The sequence below is a fragment of the Aptenodytes patagonicus genome, chromosome 1, assembly GCF_965638725.1.
Source record: "Aptenodytes patagonicus chromosome 1, bAptPat1.pri.cur, whole genome shotgun sequence".
NCBI classification, from domain to species: domain Eukaryota; kingdom Metazoa; phylum Chordata; class Aves; order Sphenisciformes; family Spheniscidae; genus Aptenodytes; species Aptenodytes patagonicus.
Window position 1 is genome coordinate 195,400,950 of NC_134949.1, and position 19,109 is coordinate 195,420,058.

Consider the following 19,109-nt stretch of genomic DNA (forward strand, 5'->3'; position numbering starts at 1 on the left):
GTATTATTATGAAAGAAGTCTAAAGCTGAAGAATTTTTTTTAAGCTTGAAAAGTAGTCAAGAAAGGTCATGAAGCAAAATGGGTGTGTAATCTTCCTTCCCATCTTGCTAACTTTTGGAAAGCTCTGTGACTGTTGGGATCAAGTGTTCTAAGTGCCATCTTTTATTTTTGTTTCCATTTTTTATCTATTAAAAAAAAAATTGGCCCTCAGGAAATGATTTTGAATTGAATTACAATTTGTTTTTACTTATGCCAGCTGTGTTTCTGCTGTGACTGAGTTATGATTGATGCAGAATTAATGATTGTATTTCATATTTATTAATGTGATTTACATGTTTCCAATTTAACTATAGCAGAAGTGGTAACAAAAGGTATGTTATACTGCAATTATAAAATGAATTGCTTACGGAATACTTCTTTCTTCAAATCTATATTAAAAATCTATATTTGCATATTAAACTCTTGGTGATAGTTTGATTACAAAATCTGTGAAACAAAAGTGGATACTGCATTTGAACCAACAAACATTAGAATCTTATAAATGCAGTTATAATCACTTAGGATTGAAACTAAAAAAAAAAAAGACAAATCTGTGCGAATAATTTCCACAAGGTTTTTTTTAAATGTTGTTCAACTAGCAATAAAAGTATGTATTATTCATGAAAATTAATTGTTTCAGTGAAAAAAAGAATTAAGTATTAATGTGTATCTGAGTATCATGAGTAAAATATCCTGTTGTGGTGTATCACTAATATAGTTGCTGAAATGGTCTTTTTTTTTTTTCCTTTTTTTTTTCCCTTTGCAAACACACAGAATGATCTAATTGTTTGGAATGCAAGTGGGCAAACCTCTCACAATGAGGTAAGGTGCTAGTGCCATTTGTTTCTCTCTTATATGTTTTATATGAATTGTTCATATACTAAATGAAACATGTAATTGAGTATCACAGAAAATATGACTGAGGTCATCAGTAATGGCTATGTGGTTTATTTGGCCTGTGGTTTATTCTTGCCGTTTTAAGGATTTAATAGGGTAGAAAAATATATTTTCTGATAAGCTTGTTTGAGTTACATAGTTTAGTATAAAACATTTAATTTTTTTACATTTTTTCGTTCTGCCACATTTTCTTTTTTTGACTTTTCCTTGTTCCACAAGAGTTTCTGTTGATTTCAGTGCAATTTCTTTTTGCACAGTTGTGTCATGTCCTTGATAAGTTTTCAGAGAGGAGTCTGGTTTTACTGATCCTGTCACTTGCACAATGCGAATCTCAGCAGAAGGTCAAAAAAGGAAACTGTAGGGAGCTCCTTATGGAGATTCTTTCCCTTCATATTTTCCGTGCAGAAACAGGGCTTCTCCCTCTGCATTGCACTGTGTATGAGCATCTTGCAAATTCATGAGCACCAAGCCACCTTCCACCAGTCTTGGTGATGGGACTTCTGTAGCTCCTGGCTCCCTGAGGAATCACTTTTTAAATAGGATTCCCATTACGGAGTTCAGTTATAGGACTCTCTATGTTACCATTGATGGTATGATGATTATACCTCACCTTCTCCTGTATGCTGCTACTCCATTCTTCCTGCTGCAACTGTTAGCCTAGTTCAGGGTCAAGGGCAGGCCTGCTCTGAGGTGTATGCTTAGCTTGCTCTTTTCTGCTTTTTAAGCAGAAACTCAGTGTTGCATGGAAAATACTATGCAGAGTGGTAATTAATTCTGTGAAAGAAACAAACGTATCTAAAGAAAAAACGTGTCTTTGCTTTGTTTTTTTTTAAATGTACTATGCCACAAAAATGTATGTTTGATGGAACCAAGTGATTACGTGGGAGAAAACTGAGAAATAATTGAGCTTATTTATAGCTAGGGGGAATATCTTGCAGTCTTTGGTCAGAAACTCATCTTTTCCAGCAAAGGAATAGGGCAGAATAAAACAGGGAGATTATCATAGGTTTGAGGCTATATTGTGATCAGATTATGGTGGAATAGTTGTAGTGTGCAGTATTGTTAACTTTTGCATTTTATACAGTCAGTTGTGCTGAGATATTTTGGATGTTACTCTTACTTAGATTTATGTTCTTGAATTACACAGAACAAGGATAAAAGTCCAACAATGTCTCCTACTACAAACACCACAATCCCTTTTGGCCTGAAGCCACGATCAGGTAATGTGGGAAAGAAAATGAACCAATTTGTGTGTACTTTTTTTTTAACATCTGTTTTATTAATAGATGTCTGTATTTTGTTCCCTTAAGAAGGCAGTGATGAAACATTTTCTGTACAACAGTTAGAAGATTAGAACATTTTAAGGTTATAGGTTTGAATCAAGATTGAATTTGTAACAAGTATGTATTTGGCACATTATATATGGATCAATTTTCATCCCTTACTAATAAATTAGGTGTTTTATAAAATTACTTGTATGTATGTTTAAAAAATATGTGTGTGTATATAAATACACATATTTTATACATTTATACATATATATCATCTGTGCTGACATACTAATTGAAATATGATTTTTGCTTAATTAGTATGTAGTGATACAGTTTAGATTTTGTTGAATAATATATGTGAATAATTAGGCTTGTTTGGAAAACGCTTATGCATTGCTCTGAAAATTGCTCATTGCAATGATTCTTTCAGTAGTTATGCTTGTGTAAGGATCAAGCATTATAGGAAGATTAGATGTTTACTTCAGCCAGCAGCTGAGTTTAATGAATTTGCAATGCACTAAATCTGCATAACCATCAATCTTTTAACAAGCAGCAGTTTGTTTATTAACACCCCCCTCTCCCCCCAAAAAAAACCAAACCCAAACCTATTGATATATTTGAGGGCTTGGAAAACAGCTTCCTTTAAAAACAGGATTAGCTACAGGATTAAACTCAGTTTTTATCTTCTCTGTGCTGAGGTCGTCAATATTGTTAAGTTATTTCACATCACCTCTAAAGAATAACCGTAGGTTTTTCAGTATGTTTCAGCGTCCTAAGACTAATTCTGGTTTCTCACATTCACCACAAATGCTTTTAATCAAATGCTGGTAAACACTACAAGCTTGTAGTTTCCATAACAAAATATCTTGGCAATAATGGCAGCAGTTTCACATTTGAATGTTTAAGAAATTGTACCCATAGATTTTTTGGGAAAAAAAAAAGTTTTAAAAAGCAAAGGAAATGGTATTGAACCAACCTTGTTTCATGAAGAGGGTATTTTAAATTTCTCATGTAGTTATGCTATACAGTTTGACAGATCTCTTCAGTTGCATTTCTTAGTTTGTTGGACTGTTAAACTCTGGCTCTATTCTTGTATGTTCCTGATGCTTTAGAGATATTGTTATTTCTCTGTATATTTAAAGTATGGGTTAAATGATGAGCAAATGGGTCCTTTCAGGGTTTGGAAAAAATAAAACATTGAGTAATATTTCACAGTCCAGTCGCAACATTGCGATAACACTCTTAGGAGAAAGATGTGTGAAGGCAAATGGGCCCATGCCATGTTGCCGCTTTCACGGGATGTAGCCTGTGTCCTGCTGAGCTGCCAGTGAAATCTGCTGCCAGGGACTGGAAGCAGCGTTGTGGGAGAGAATGCAAGACTGTGACTACTTGTTCATGTGTTAGTTTAACATGTGCTTCCAAATCTTGATGTATCAGTGCGCCAAGATGTCCTACACTTAATGACTGTAATAGGTCAGGGCAAAATAGGCTAGTGAATTTTTTTAGAGGATTTCTAGGAAGACTGGATTGTAATGGTTGCAGTCCTTTGCAACAAATCCTCCAAGTTGCGTGATGGAAGACCAGATGTGCACAACTCCTACAGTTCTTCCCCTGACTATATTGCAGCTGTGTATAGCCTCATTGAATACCAAAGTCAGTTGGTTATAATCTGTTGATTTTCTGCACTATATCAATTCAAATTCATATATTTGAATTGCTTTGAGTATGCCAATACTATGGTGTCTTTTGGTCACAGCTGTGGGTTGCAGAAAATTTGATAATCTGAATTTGTTCTCCTTTCCATATCATAAATTACAAAGTCACCAAGCTAGAGCCATTACTGCACAATCTTTCACCTCATCGCATCCAGTTTCAGTCATGTTACCTTAAATTTATACCATGGTAAGACAGGGGAATTTGGCAATATTAAAACTTTAGGTCCAAGTTCAGATAAAAAGACAGTATATTAGCTATGTAGCACAATGTAACAAAATGAAACCTTGCAAAGGAGTAGTGAAGCTGCATATTGTTTTCTCCCCTGCTCCCACCCTAGAATTACTCTAAAAGTAGTGTTAAAATTTGTTTTGCTAACACATAAGAATAATTTACAGACAGAAGTAGTACATGACTGAAAATACTGGCATGTTTGTGAATCCTGAATGTTTTTCCTGTTAAAGCTGGTTAGCTTGCCATGTCTCTAGTTTCTTCGCTGTATTTCCTTTAAAACTTTGCAAGTTTTGTGTGAGTTTGAACCATCCTATCACTGTCTGAATTTGTACTTGTTAATTATATACTGCTTTATTGCCCTAGAGCTGAGCTAGCCTAGGGGTCCAGCAGTTCTGTGATCCGGGAAAGTTTTTCAGTTCAGTTTGTAGTTTATTTTAATAGCTTTTTTCATTTAAGTTCTTCATGACTTTAGGGGAAACCTTAAAACTCATTGGAAATGAGTTTTAGCTATTTAACTTCATTAGAGCTTACATTTGAATTACTTGTTTCTATAAATCTTTAAAATCTGAGTGCAAAATTAAAAGAACATTTAAGTGTTCTAACTAAAATGTGTACATCACGGTGGAAAAAATAGTGGCAAATTTTCAATGAAAATATATGCAACCATACCTTGCTGAAATTTGAGAGTTTATTTTCATCTATTTTAAATAAATGTTGCTTTCTGTTTTATCCCACACCCCCCCATCATTACATAATGATTTATGTCTCTTGGAAAGGTGAAGGTAAACTGTTCTAGACTTCTGGTAAGGATTCCAGTTTTTTGAAGTACACACACAAATGAAAGTGCTTCCAGAGGGTAAACCACAGTGGCTTAAACTTCTGTGTTAATACATACTGTGTTAGTACATACTGATATGTGTTCAGGACTGAAGGTGCTTTTATTCTTTCATTTTAAAGCTAGGCAAAACATTGGGAAAATTCATATCTGATGGCTGACATGTTACCCAAAGAAAATGTTTTGAAAGGTAGTGAATGTGTTTTGACTTCTTGACAGATTCTTTTCAAGGGTCAGATGTTTACATAAAAGGTAAAGAGACAGAGGATTTTTTTTTAATTTTTCAGAATATTTCCTCCTGTATTTTAACTACTTGCATAGAGTACAGGCTTCTCAAATTCACATTAGTTTTGAAAACCTTAAAAAATTACTATTGAAAAGAACCAATAATTACAAGCTTTCTTAGAACCATAGTTTTGCTCTTGGGAAGTGCTTTTGCTCTCTGAAAAGGTATAACTCAAAATAGTTAATAAATTTAAGCTCTTTATGCTTGATTCATGAATTGATTAAAATCTTCGGAGTGGTGCTAATTGTTGAAACTGAGTGTTGCAAAGTTCTTGCCATGATATCTTTAATAAGCCAAACCTTGAAGCCTGAACGCCTACTAACACAGCTTGCAGTACTCGAATATTTTTTGCTTTTGTTCTGTGCCATTTTGAGGTCACTGTGTTTCATAGTTTCTGCTGAACAAGGTGACAGCAACACAAACAGACAAACAAAAAATTGTACCTTCAGAGGCTAAAAGAAGCACTGACAAAACTCAAAATCACAAAGCAGTTTGTATTGTAAAGTTAAAAGTTGCTCCCTTGCAACTGTTTACTTAGCATAATCTTACTTGTGAATCCAGTGTCTTCATTTTTGGTAACTTGTAGAGGATTTGAAGCACAATGTTAGTTCTGTGGACACGCTTGCGTCACTGTCTTTCAAGTTTGTTGGAACACATAATGATCATTAGAACTTGACAGTATTTTTCCCTTTTTTCAGTGCTAGTTACTGTTTTTTCTAATCTCTGGATATTTTTTCCTTCCATTTGTTTTCTTCCCTACCTGCGTTATCTGTGTACTTTGGAAAATAATGAGGATCCTAATTGCCAGCATAATTAAAGACTCTTATCATTTGCCATAAATCTTTATTCTGTTACCCAGTGTTGACTCTGCTCAGAGTTTAAGTTGTGCTGAGACTCAGGTTCAGCTGATCTGGTGTCCCAATAGTCAGAAGCAGTAAACTGGCTTTGGAAAAGGGTGTGGGTAAAGAGAGAGAGCTCTTGAACAGCTGAGTGTGAAGAGAAGTTTAAGGTGAAGTTTTATACGACACTGAATTATCATGTTAATACAGATTCCAGAATTGTGGGAAGGAGAAAGTCTATGTGATTAAGTTCCTTATGATTATTAATTTGGAATGGTATAAAATAGGGACTTTCTGTGCTTACTGAAACTTTACCTTGGACTTTCTTCTAATATTAAATGGTTTTAGCTGCTTTTTGATCTACACAGTAATTTTAAATTGATTTAGGGTTATGGTTTAGCATTTAGAGTAGAGGTAGTTTATAATCTCCAGTTTAGTTTGAGGAGCATGAATGTTGCTTGTGTTTGGGATTCAGTAGCTAAAACATGGAAACATATGTAGGAAACCAAGAAATTAGTGAGTTCATAATTTTTGTGGCAGAAGTGGTAAGGAACATTGTGATCAGATACAGGAAAAGCTCATTAAGGAGTGACATCCTTGTGAAGGGCAGAGAAAGAGAGATTTAAATTCTGTGTCAGAAAAATAGGAAACCAGTGGGAAGCTTTGAAAGGATGGCTGACGTGCTGAAGATAAGCAGGGAGGAGATATTTTAAGGATGTCAGTGTCCAGTTCTGAAACACTGTAGAATGGAGATTTGAGGAAAGCCTGGGCGAAAATCCTTGCCACAATTAGGAGATAGAAGTGCAGAGTAGATGTGGTGGGGAAGGAATAAAAATGTCCACTGAAGGATTTGAGGAACAAATAAGGGGTGTTGTCATGACTAGTTGAAGGAGAGAAGGCAGAATGGATGGAGAATAGGGACTGTATTGCTGTACAAGTTTAGCTCCATAATGAGTTGATGGGTGGTCATGACCTGTAGGTGTGACATGCTTTTACAGTCATCTGGTGAATAGTCTACAGACTCTGTTGCACCTTCTGTGGAAATGTGCAATTCTGCATGCTTTAGAGAGCCCAGCTGGATCATTACTGAATTTGTGTTTGTTAGAAGACTGTCTACAGTGCAGGTTTGCCAAGGCTTGTGGCGCAAACTTAGGATCACCCTTTGGAGGAATTGTATGTCTGTTCTTGTCCCTGGAAAGTCTGTAAAAGTTGCGGAGGACCAGAACTTTCCTTGGGTGGTGGGCCCATTGTAGGTTTGGACTTATTGCTGGGGGAGTCAGCAAGAAATAAAAGTAGTGCTGCATGTACCATTAAGTGAATTAAAACAAAAGGAGAACATCTGTAGTACATGTACTTGCAGAACATATTTCAACAGAATGAGAATCCAAGGGATAATGTAGTTGCTACTTATCAAAACCAGCTAGGAAGTTGTAATGTAATAATATTTTCATATGGATGTGTAGATTTTCTTTGTCTTTGGGGGAGGAAGTGTTCTCATTACATAGTTACAAAAAATACCAAAATTCTTATTCTCTGAACTTTGCATTGCTGAAACTTCACAGCTGATGGTATTACCTTCTGATTCACAGAGTTAAGGTTTTTGTCAGGCTATAATGTAAAATCTATGGGTACTTTTTCTTAAAACTTGGTTGTAAACAAGTTGTGTGAAGTGCTATGGTTACAATGATCTTGCTAAGCTTAACAGCCTTAACTGCGCATATGATGTATGATTCACAAGTACTAACATGAAACTTTTCGTTCTTTTTATTCTGCACCATCTTTCATTCTTTTCTCAAAAATTATGCATTGTGTATTAATCACCTTTGAATTACATCTTCGTCATTACCATACAATCCTAATGCCATATATGAAATGCTGCTGCCCCCTTTTATCCCCCCTGCGGTCCTTATACCACCGTGGTTGGACTGGCTATCACTCCCCTCCAGCAGACCCATCCCTCAGTCTTCCTCCTATCTCCTTCAACACACTTACACAGGCACAAACATGGGACGACTTTAGCTACAGTATCCCATCTGAAGGAGACAGTGACAATGGTAGGTGTTCCATATATAATTTACTTAATTTTGTGTTTTCAGAAACCTGAATGTATGGCAAATGCCCCATGTGGCTGAGGATGAAAGACAGTACTCTTGAGGGGATGTTTATAAGACTAAATACCTCAGAGGATGCACATTAATTTACTGTAGAATATGTAGTATCAAAATTAAATGAGTGAAGAGTGTCACTGTTTTTAAGTGTGGCAAAACAACTTTTGCCACGATATCCACTCCAAGAACTATTTCCAATATAGGTTTACTTGCTTTACTTTTAAGGGTGTATAAAAGTTGTACTCAAACAGCAATTAATTTCACTACTGTCTTTACTGCATTTTTTTATTTATTTTTTTGATAGATACTGACTGTTAATAAAAATATCCTGCTCCCATCTGCAGTTATTGATGCAGGTGCATAACTAACTTAATTAAAAGAGGAATCCATGAAGAAACAAAGCTGAAACAATCAGCTAAGCAAAAATAGTGATTTCTGTCCAACAGAAACTGTTAGTAAGCTGTCAAACTTCTCTGTGCGTAGTGAAGACCAGGTACATTAGTGGACTTTGTTACTGCTGCTTTTGTTTTTTTTCTCTCCTGGGTGTCACTGTCATAGTACATTGAGTCATGGCACTAATATGCAAAGCTGGCCAAGTTTGGGCTATCAGGGTCTTATACTGCATTAATAGTTCAATGTCAGATGGAAGAAACAGAACCTAGACAATTAAACTGTTATAAATATTTGATAGGCAGATGTATTTTTTTAAAGTAGGACTGTTGTTCTTCTAGTTGCCCTAAATTAGAAGGGTGTTTAGGAATTAGAAGGCAGTGAAACTGTCAAAAGCATCCGATTGAAACCAAGACCACAAATCTTGAATGATAAATGCCAACATTTAGTTTAGAATGCCTACGTTCTTAGTTCAGTTCATTACTTGACAATACTCGCTATTGCCACAGTGCTTTTGATTATTAAACCATAAAAGACAGCATATGTGAGGAATCAGCTCCTAAAGGAAATGAGTATGGAATATAAGAATTGTGATAATGGTAAGTTGAAAAACTGAATTTAGTTCATGATGGTATGAAGCTAACTTGACGTTTTGCTGATGAATATTCTAACAGAGAAAGCTAGAGGTACTTCTATCAGTGCAGAATTTGATCTGTGTTAATCTAGATTTGTTACTGTTTTATTCTTCTAAATGAAACGAGCAGTACGGACTAGCATGTGCTTGTGCATTTGGAACAGATAGATGTCTCATGTCATTCAAATCTTAAGCCAAATGCAAATGTTAGTGTTTATTACCTTGGCCTGTGATGACAGAAAACTGCTTTTACAACTTTTTTTTTTTTTTTTTTTTTTAAATCAGGACTGTTGCCTTTCTGTTTAGTTTGTTATCTGGGGCTAAGTTTGTTATCCAAGGTGTATCTTCCTATGGTAGGAAGTAAAACGGACCAGAGACCATTCTCTGGCATTGAGGTTAGTTGGCACAGCATGATTCAAATCCATACCTAAGCACTCTTACTTTCCGAAACAGGATGGCTGCATTAAAGCTGCCTTTGGGGAATGTCCTTTGCCTGTTCTATTCCTCAAGCTATACCTAGACACTGTGTAGAAGAGAAGTGGGTTTGCACCGAGCAAAACTGTACCAGGAAGCAACATCGTTAACAGTATTGATGTGTGCAGGCCAGTGCTGAGGATCCATGCGCTAGCCCTGTGTAGCTTGCTAGTATAGGTTGTAGCCTTTGATATAGAAATGCCATGCATCGATGTAGCATCTTAATACTTCATATCATCTTTAATGTAACTATCTGGCAAGAGCTCTGTAATAGAGGAGGCCAAGTCCAGAATTTCTGGGAGGTTATAAGGCTTGGAACAGACAGGTCTCCCAAGACCAATGTCCATACCGTTGTGGAGGCTTTGGTTTAGCAAATGACTCTGTGTAATAACTTCACTGTTACTTAAATTTGGACTGAATAAATCAATCAAAGGGAAATCTAACTATAAACTTCTAGCCTGACTTCACCTCTGCCTGTCATTAGTCCAATGTTCTTTTTGTCTATTATTTTTAGAGTCAGGTTAAATCATTTTGTTGTTTACCTGAAGGATAATGTTGTCAAAGTAAGTACTTGGGACGCTAAATTCCTTGATGTGCTATAAATAGTGCACCTATGTGCATTATAACTCAGTACAAAAAGGAAAATTTTCACAAGGAAGTTTGTCCTTGACTGTGGTATGTCAAATACATATCATGTTATTAACTATTGCCCATTTAACTTGTTGAGACTTTTTAAAAAAATTATTGGAACAAGCATTACAACAATTATTGGAACAAGCATTACAACCTTGGTTGACCATGGATTCAAAAAGCAGAAACTTGCTTTTGGAAAGAGTAAAAAATAGATCTTCAGGTGTGTGTAAGATATGGGCTCCCCTTGCTGGAAAACGTGTGTAATGCAGAAAGGCAAGCAATACTCAGGACTGCCAAAACTTCCTGCATTAGAACATTTTTCTTTAAATTCAGTAAATAACTGAAACTTTTATAACTGATGCTTTTGAGTGTGTGGGGAGTGTTTTGGTTTTTAATCAATTAAACTTACTTTATTTTATTTAGAAACTTTTAATTGTAGTTTCCCACTGCCTTGAGATTAGCCTGCCTTTTTTCTCGTGGTGGAATGTATGTCTCATTCATGAATGGAGTTGAATAAGTAATGTTGATATTTACTTTTCATTAACAGGTGTTTGTAGTCTGAAATCGGAAGGAAGTAGGTCTTGGGACATTCATATTGGCTTAGCAAAGGCCTAAACAAAGATAGCTGTGGCCAAACTGAATGAAGTCCATAATAATACTCTGACACTTGCAAAACTGAACATAAATATGAACTAATGCTTTCATAGAGAATCATTTGAAATGTTGCTGCTGCTAATAAAGCTACAGTGGCATTTAAATACCATTTAAATATGGTATTACTCTTCAAGCAAGGTTTTATCTAGGTATTTCATCTGTGAGAGGCAGCAAAGCACAATTATTAGAGTTGTACAATGAACTATTTCTAAAATGAAAATCTTAGAAATTGCAACTACAGTTTTTACTGAATGTGGTAGGAGATTTTTATTTCAGCTCTTAAAAATTTAGGAGCAGTCTCCAAAAAATTCTTACAGAGTTGCTAATGCAGAAGTTTTAATTCAGTACAATTCTGGAGTTTAATGGAAGTCCTGGGTAAGAGGTTTTGCACTTTGAAAACTTGGGAGTTGATTTTTGTTGTTGTTGTAGCCATCCTAAACTATATGATTTATTAAGTGACATTTTAGATATTTCTAATTGTTTAATTTTCACCATATAGAAGTGCTTTCATCAGAAATTTACCAATGTATTAATTAGTTTAAAATTACCTATAATAGGTGGTGTCTGTCTGTCCCTTTGGCTAGAGAAGTAGCTCAGATTATTAGTTTTGTTACTTAACCAACCTGCGTACAGTTAGGTGAGATTCCTGTTGACTAGACTTGTCTGAGATTTCAAAGTATTTCTTGTGCAGAAACTGTCTTGTTTATCTGAGCCCTAGATGTCAGAGGGTACAATTATGTATGTTGACCCTGAACTAATTTGGGGGCTTCATTAACAGTTTATTTTTGGTCAGAACGTAGATGAAATTTTCTTCTACCAAGTGTTCAATGTTTTATTTTGTTAGATATTTTGAGGACTGATTTTTAAAATTCAACCTATTACCCAAATCACAACCTAAATAAAATGACTGACGTGCCACAATTTTTAATGGAACATCAGAATTACTGTGATTACACCCACACGTACCTTTTGTACAGTCAAGAGTAATTAATCTTTTTTTATTCCTCTAGTAGGTGCTATTGGCAATTCATACACTTCCAATTTTCTAATGTGCCTTTTAGGAAACAAAAGGCTCCTCTCTTCTATCCTGTTACTTATTGACCCAGAAATTATCCTCTCTTTCTTTAATGGCCTTAAATTAACAAAATTGGGACTGAGCAGTAGCTGTATGTAAAAACGGAGGCTTCTAGGCTGTGCACTTTCCACCCTATTAATTGGTACTTAGGGTTTCCTGTTGCGTTCAGGAGAGAGGCGGGAAAGTAATAATAGAAAACACTATTTGAAGCAGTATCATTTTCCATAATAATCAAGTTGGCCTATAATTTGAGTGGCAAACAGGTGACAGTCGCTTTTTGAGCGTACCTCTTCTTGTTCTTCCGAACCATTCAAAACAGTCATTGATCACAAAAAAGGAAGTGTAGAGGTGCATATATGCAGAGATTTAATGTAATTATTTCAAGGAGCTATATGTGGGTAAAGTGATACAGCTGAGAGAATTGGTGGGAGGGAGTACTGCGGTGAGTTTTTGCCATGCTACATTTGCAGTACGACTTTTCAATGGAGGCAGACTTACTGAACGGCTAAGTCTGCCTACATTAGTCTTTGTTTGGTGGGTGGGCTTTTTTTTTAGTATAACCTTATCTAGGAAGCAGTTTGTCCTGTGTAGGAAGATGCTTGTCACAGCGTGTTACACAATTCAGCATCTTGAAGGAGAGGGTTCTACTTAAAAGAATAAGAAGTGTTTCTTGCCATGTTAGATACAAAGTTTTGTACAGATCAGAATCTCTAAGGGACAGTGCAGGTGCTTAATCATTTGACAAAACTTGCCTGTTGAGATTAGGATTTGTTTGAAAAATTATCCACTCCGTTGATGGCGCATGATGCCGTTCAGAGCAATATCCAGAAAATATCCATTTATGATTGTAATCCAAGATCAGATTTTTCTGTCCTCCTTAGGACAGAGAAATTTTCTAACGGTTTTTGCTGGAGACGTTCTTAAGGATTTTACTTCATTTAGAAATTAATAAATCAAGACGTTAGTTTTTAAACTAAAATCTGTCTTTTTTAAAATCATAGTGTTCTTAAGACCACAAAGAAATTTGGAATCGATAGACCCACAATTTACAATTCGAAGGAAAATGGAGCAGATGAGAGAAGAGAGAGAGCTTGTGGAACAGCTACGTGAGGTATGTGTTGGTAGAATTAATTTGTGCTAATGGAATGTATTTTTTAATTTTTCTTTGGGAAAGTTGTCTAAGTAGGAGAATATTAAAAAGGTTAAATGAGGCAATATTACTTCTGCAAATCACATTGATGAGACTATTCCTGAAGTGCTTTATCACGGTGAGATATCTGTACTTCAGGAAAGGTTTTGTAAAAATGGGAAATAATAATGGGAGTTACCTGAATGACGTACAGTTAAACAGCATGCCTTGCACTGGTGGAATTAAGAATTTATTTAATTCCATCAGAAAGGATGAAGTGATCCCTTTAGAGGTAGAGAGGTCTAGAAACTATTTCCTAACAGCTGGAGAAGTCTTTAGTCTAGCAAGTAAAAGGCATAATGAAATCTATTAGTTAAAGCTGAAGTTAGAAACTTTTTTTTTAAAGCAGATAACTAATGCTTGAAACAACTTTCTTAGAAATGAAATTAATATTTCATCACTTGAAGATCTGAATATACAAGATGGTTTCCTGATATACTGTCTTGAATATAGAAGCTAGAGCCTGATGCAAAAATTGCTGCATGTGGTTGCATAGGGTCTGTGTTACTCAGCTAATACCTAGGTAGTGCTGTTTGAGTGACACCTATTTGTGTCAAAAAAAAAAAAAAAAAAAGACAGCCTTTGCCGCAAGGAATGTTGTGAGCCTGAACCTGTCAAGGTTTCCAGTTATGTCATGTTACTGGTATCATTGGTATCCTATGATACCATCATGGAGATGGTATCATTGCACTCCTAAACGCAGTGCAAATCCTGAAAGTGTGGTAGGTGACTTTGATACTGCAACTGAATTACAAGATTATTTGTTCTTATGTCATTAGCTTCATGGAATGACTAATTCCAAAATTATTCATTTATTTTAAATAACATCTTGTATTATTTAATTTTAAAGCAAGAGAATTCACTTTTTTCTCCTTACCAAATAGTGTTCAAAAGGTGGGTTGTTTAATGTAGGACTATGAGGACTTTTAGATCTTCATTCCCTTATCTCAGGCCCTCACCTGCTTTAAGCCTGGATTAATCTTACTTTGTCTTGCTGAATTTTTGAACAGAACAGATCTTGTTGAAGATTCTGCATAATTGATTGAATGTAGTATATTACCAATTCTAAACTTGGATGGTGCCAAAAGGACAAGATGCAGGAATTAGATGAGACGGTTATTGGTAACGGAGAAGAAAATTGAAATAGCAGTAATAAACTGCAGTGGGATGTAGTTCTTCTGAGCGTAGTCTAGCCAGCAGTGTCAATGCAGCTTTTTACGTAACTTTTTAATGTAACTTTCTTTGAAGAGTTACCACAAGTATGTAGCAAGTCCCCAAGTAATTGTTCCTAAAAATAATGTCCTCGAGGTTCCTGCCTTGTGCATTAGTTCAGCTAATCCTTCACAGTGAAAAGTAGAAAAAAGTTATTCACCATATCAGACATGATCATGGAGACTTAATAAGGATCTCTCTACACTGTATTAGTATTAGGTATTACCAGTAATAATGGTTTAATGTGTTACTGACCTTCAGCTCCATGCACTATCCTTCTTTGCCCTCACCCTGAAGCATTGTGTCCTGAAATGAAAGTTCTGTTGTCTCTTATGACAAGTTTGATTACAAGTCAAGGAGTGGTGACAGAAGCTAGAAGATTGGCCCTGTTTGGAAGTACATAGTGAGATTTTTCAAATTAATAAAGTTTACTCTGGTATACTGGGTCCTTTAATGAGAGAAGCAACCTCCAGACCATCTCATTATGTACTGTACAGGAAAATAGCCAGACCATGTAAGTCATTAAGTTCACACTTATTGAATAAACAATCCCTTAGTATATTTTGCTTTTGAATTGTTTCATGGAATGTTAGAATTTAGTGAGACTCCACAGAACCTGCATCCTTAACCAAGTTGGGCACTAAACAAGAAGGAACAACTATTACAGTACTCAGGTTCCTTATTTAGAAATCTAAATGCACTGTTACCTTTAGCTTAACTGTTTCACCTGAGCCATATATTGTGAGATCTTTGGTGTTTCTTCCATACATTCCCCCCTTTTCTTTAGAATGGTGTGTTTTTACAGAAATTGTTCCATTTCATAAAACTTTTTCTTCAGAGACAGACTTATTTCTCCTCCATTTGAGCCATTTGATTTTGTATACATCCATGGGCACTTCAGACAGTTGTCATTTTGAGGGTGATTCACCACTTACTCTTGAGCAATAGAGTCTAGCAAGAAATACTGGTTGATTTTTGTCACTCAAAGGGTAAACTTTCAATAGTTTTGACATGCTAAGTGGAACAAATTGCTGCTGTAGCATGGATGATTTTGAAAAAGAGAGCAGTTCTTCAATGGTGACAAAATTTAAAGATAATTGATCCACTTCTTGAAGTCTTCAATTTTAATTAAATCTAGTCTCAAACCATGAACTGGCATTGAAATAGTGTTGTAGATGTGCTGTGCTCATAAAAAAAAAAAAAAAAGCACCCTGATCTATACTAAGTAGTCTCCCAGCAGGCAAATCAGGTTTTTAAGAGAAGGAATTTTTAATTCATTAACTTTATAAACCTGTTTGTAACAGATTTGGAAAAAAGTCTCAAAATGTATTCTTAATGTATAACTTTCTGTACATATCTCATACACCAAAAATGTTTTCTAATGTATGAATTAATCCAAGGGGAAAGCAAAACATATTAGTACATGTGATGCACTCCCTTGTTTGGGACTTGAGACCATACATGTGAGTACTTGAGTAGTGTGTCTAGTAAAAGAAAACCTGGGAAAATATAATGAAACCCCAGAGTGAGTTCAGTGGAGGCTACTTCATGGTGAGGGCACCCAAACAAAGGATGTATGAAGAAGAAGCTAAGAGCTGGATTTCTTTTACTTGGAGAAGAGAGTGCTGAGAATATCATATGACTGTCCTCAGCTGCCTGAAGGCTAGTAATAGAGAAGATAAAGCCAGGCTTTTCAAAGATGCGCAGTGCAAGAATGAGGGGCAGTGGCACAAATTGCAGAGAAAGAAATTTCAAGTAGCTATAAGGAGAAAATTCTTTGCAATAAGGGTGGTGAAACACTGAACAAGGTTGCCTGGAGATGTTGTGGAATCTCCTTCCTTGCAGATATCCAGAACTTAACAAACCAAGGCTCTGATCTCATTTCAAATTTGTTAGACCAGGTGACCTGCGGAAATCCCTTCCAACCTACGCTCTCCTTTGATTCTAAAGAGAATAATCTGTTTTCACCTAAAACACCCAGCATAGATTGAGGTAATGTATTAACAGAGAATAATGACATTAAGGAGGTTCAACTAGGAATAAGAAATATCTATTTTAAGATAATGGAAGTAATTATCTCTGAGAGTTAATCTAAGAGTGATCTCAAAGTATAGCGTTGGAATGTTTTCAAGATTGGAGCATGTCATGGTTTAACCCCAGTCGACAACCAAGCACCACACAGCTGCTCGCGCACCCTCCCCACCCCGGTGGGATGGGGGAGAGAATCAGAAGAGCAAAAGTAAGAAAACTCATGGGTAGACATAAGAACAGTTTAATAATTGAAATATAATAATAATAATAATTAAAATGTAACGAAAAGGAAAACAACAAGAGAGAGAGAGGGGAACAAAACCCAGGAAAAACAAGTGATGCAACCGCTCACCACCTGCCAACCGATGCTCAGCCAGTCCCCGAGCAGCAATCGCTGCCCCCCAGCCAACTCCCCCCAGCTTATATACTGAGCATGGCATCATACAGCATGGAATATTCCTTTGGCCAGTTTGGGTCAGCTGTCCTGGCTATGCTCCCTCCCAGCTTCTTGTGCACCTCCTTGCTGGCAGAGTATGGGAACCTGAAAAGTCCTTGACTTAGTATAAGCACTGCTTAGCAACAACTAAAACATCAGTGTGTTATCAACATTATTCTCATGCTAAATCCAAAACACAGCACTGTACCAGCTACTAGGAAGAAAATTAACTCTATCCCAGCCAAAACCAGGACAGAGCACAATTTAGGAAGCTCATCATATGTAACAATCTTATTGTAGGGTTTTTTCCTGGAAAACTCTCAAATATTTTCAAAGTATTTTATTTCTCAATATCAAATTCTTTTCAATGAGACTTCAGTTTTACTTAATAAGTATCCAAAAACTCTCTTTTAAATCTGAATGTTTTGCCTTGCCTTACCTGTCTTTCTGATCGCTCTAATGCTTCCTAAGTAATTTTTAGGCTACTAGGGAAAGATTGCCTTTTACTCTCTGCTTGTACAGTGATTAACACAATGTAGTTCTGATTTAAAGTGCTGATGATAAAGAAAATTTGAGATGCGTAAGTAGAAGACTCGAGGGAATGGTGAAAGGAAGGAGCCACATGTAGTGCAATCACATGGCTAATTGCATGCATATGTGTTTTTATATGTATATATAAAAATAAATGCATATTATGACAGCAGCATTTGACGTGTTGAGTTCTTTTAAAGAGGTTTACAAATTCAGTGGCCAACATAGGGTACAGGGGGTTGGTTTTTAGTTTTTAAAGAATTAGTTATATAAAGGTAGTGTGTTCCTTGGTAAAGCAAAACTCCAAAACCGGCTATATGTCATGGGAGAAGATGAGGATATATATTCCCTTTTTGTCCCCTTCATCCATTTCTATATTACAGCATGTATGTGTTCTTCATTTGCAGAACATTGAAACAAGACTAAAGATTTGTTTGCCTGAAGACTTGGGGTCTGCTCTGATGGATGGTGTAGTTCTCTGCCATTTAGTAAATCATGTTCGTCCTCGGTCTGTAGGAAGTATTCATGTACCTTCACCAGCAGTAGTAAGTTGAATGTTTCTTGTTACATTGGGGTGAGGGGGAGGAACGTTTAAAAAAAATTACTGTTTAATTGCCAAATGATACTTGGTTACATAAAACAGGTTGCTGTTCAATGAATGTTCTTTGCTGTGGGGCAACATTTACATTACTACAAATTCAAATGTTCATTAATTTTTATATATTATATATATAAATATAGAGTGTGTGTGTATATATACACACATCTATAAGTGAATAAAATTATCCTGCGTCTCTCTGATCTAGCAACAGATCAGATTTTTTTTCATAATGGCCTTTTTGTTCAGTACACTATGGAATTCTATGATTACAAGATTTTATTATAGGAGACCCTTTTCAAAAGAAAATTAGCCCCTTGTTTGTTGATTGAAGAAATATGAGATTAACTTTAGCAATGTCTGGCTTAGCAGATGTCATGTAACTAAAGCACTTACAGCACTTATTAGCATATTCTTCCTATTGGGTTAAATGTAGAAATTACTCCTTTTACCTGCAGAAGGAATGGAATAGAAACATGTGCTGTAGTAGTTTAATATTGGCTTGCCAAACCTAAGGACCTGAAGATTTCAGGACGTAAAATCTATGTAATCTGTGTGTGTGCATTTCTTGAAACCTAATTTTCTTCGTATTTTCTCTGTTTATTGATGTCTTTTTCTTGGTCAGATCTTTGTTCCAGATTTCTGATACCAGTTTGGTTCTGAAGAGGTTTTGTATGTTTTTAGACTATCTGCCCCCCGCCCCCCCCCCCCCCTTTTTTTTTTTTAATGTACATATTGGTAAATATTGACCATGTACAGCCTGATACTCGATTCTGAGAATAGCATGTGGATTTCAGAGCCAATCTATAAGAACTTCCCAGAAGACAGATTTTAAGAAAAAGACATTTTCTCAGATGGTCTAGTGGAGTTTCTTTTACTGTTGCTTGGTTTTAAATTACTTCTGTCTTTGGTAAAAATACGATATGGCCAAAATATGCAAACTTGAATTTCTGGGGTAAAAAAATTAAGTTTTGTTGCTGATTTCTTTTTTTTTTTTTCCCCTAAAGATAAAAATCTTGTGGTGTTTTCT

At 35.8% G+C, this 19,109-nt stretch overlaps 1 protein-coding gene across 8 annotated transcripts in view; it reads left to right on the forward strand.

Annotated features, from left to right (window-relative positions):
• LRCH1 (leucine rich repeats and calponin homology domain containing 1) overlaps nt 1-19,109 on the forward strand; it is a 140,328-nt gene that overhangs the window by 100,396 nt on the left and 20,823 nt on the right. For 5 of the 8 annotated variants that reach the window (XR_012997557.1, XR_012997562.1, XM_076363766.1 and 2 more), the window contains 5 exons: nt 814-861; nt 2,084-2,156; nt 8,061-8,168; nt 13,084-13,193; nt 17,889-18,026. Coding sequence is in view for 4 of the 8 variants with exons in the window: in XM_076363766.1 (XP_076219881.1) it covers nt 814-861; nt 2,084-2,156; nt 8,061-8,168; nt 13,084-13,193; nt 17,889-18,026 (477 nt within the window). In the remaining 4 variants the exon portion in view is untranslated. The remainder of the gene's footprint in view (nt 1-813; nt 862-2,083; nt 2,157-8,060; nt 8,169-13,083; nt 13,194-17,888; nt 18,027-19,109) is intronic. The other 3 variants (XR_012997576.1, XM_076363779.1, XR_012997558.1) reach the window with 2 other exon arrangements.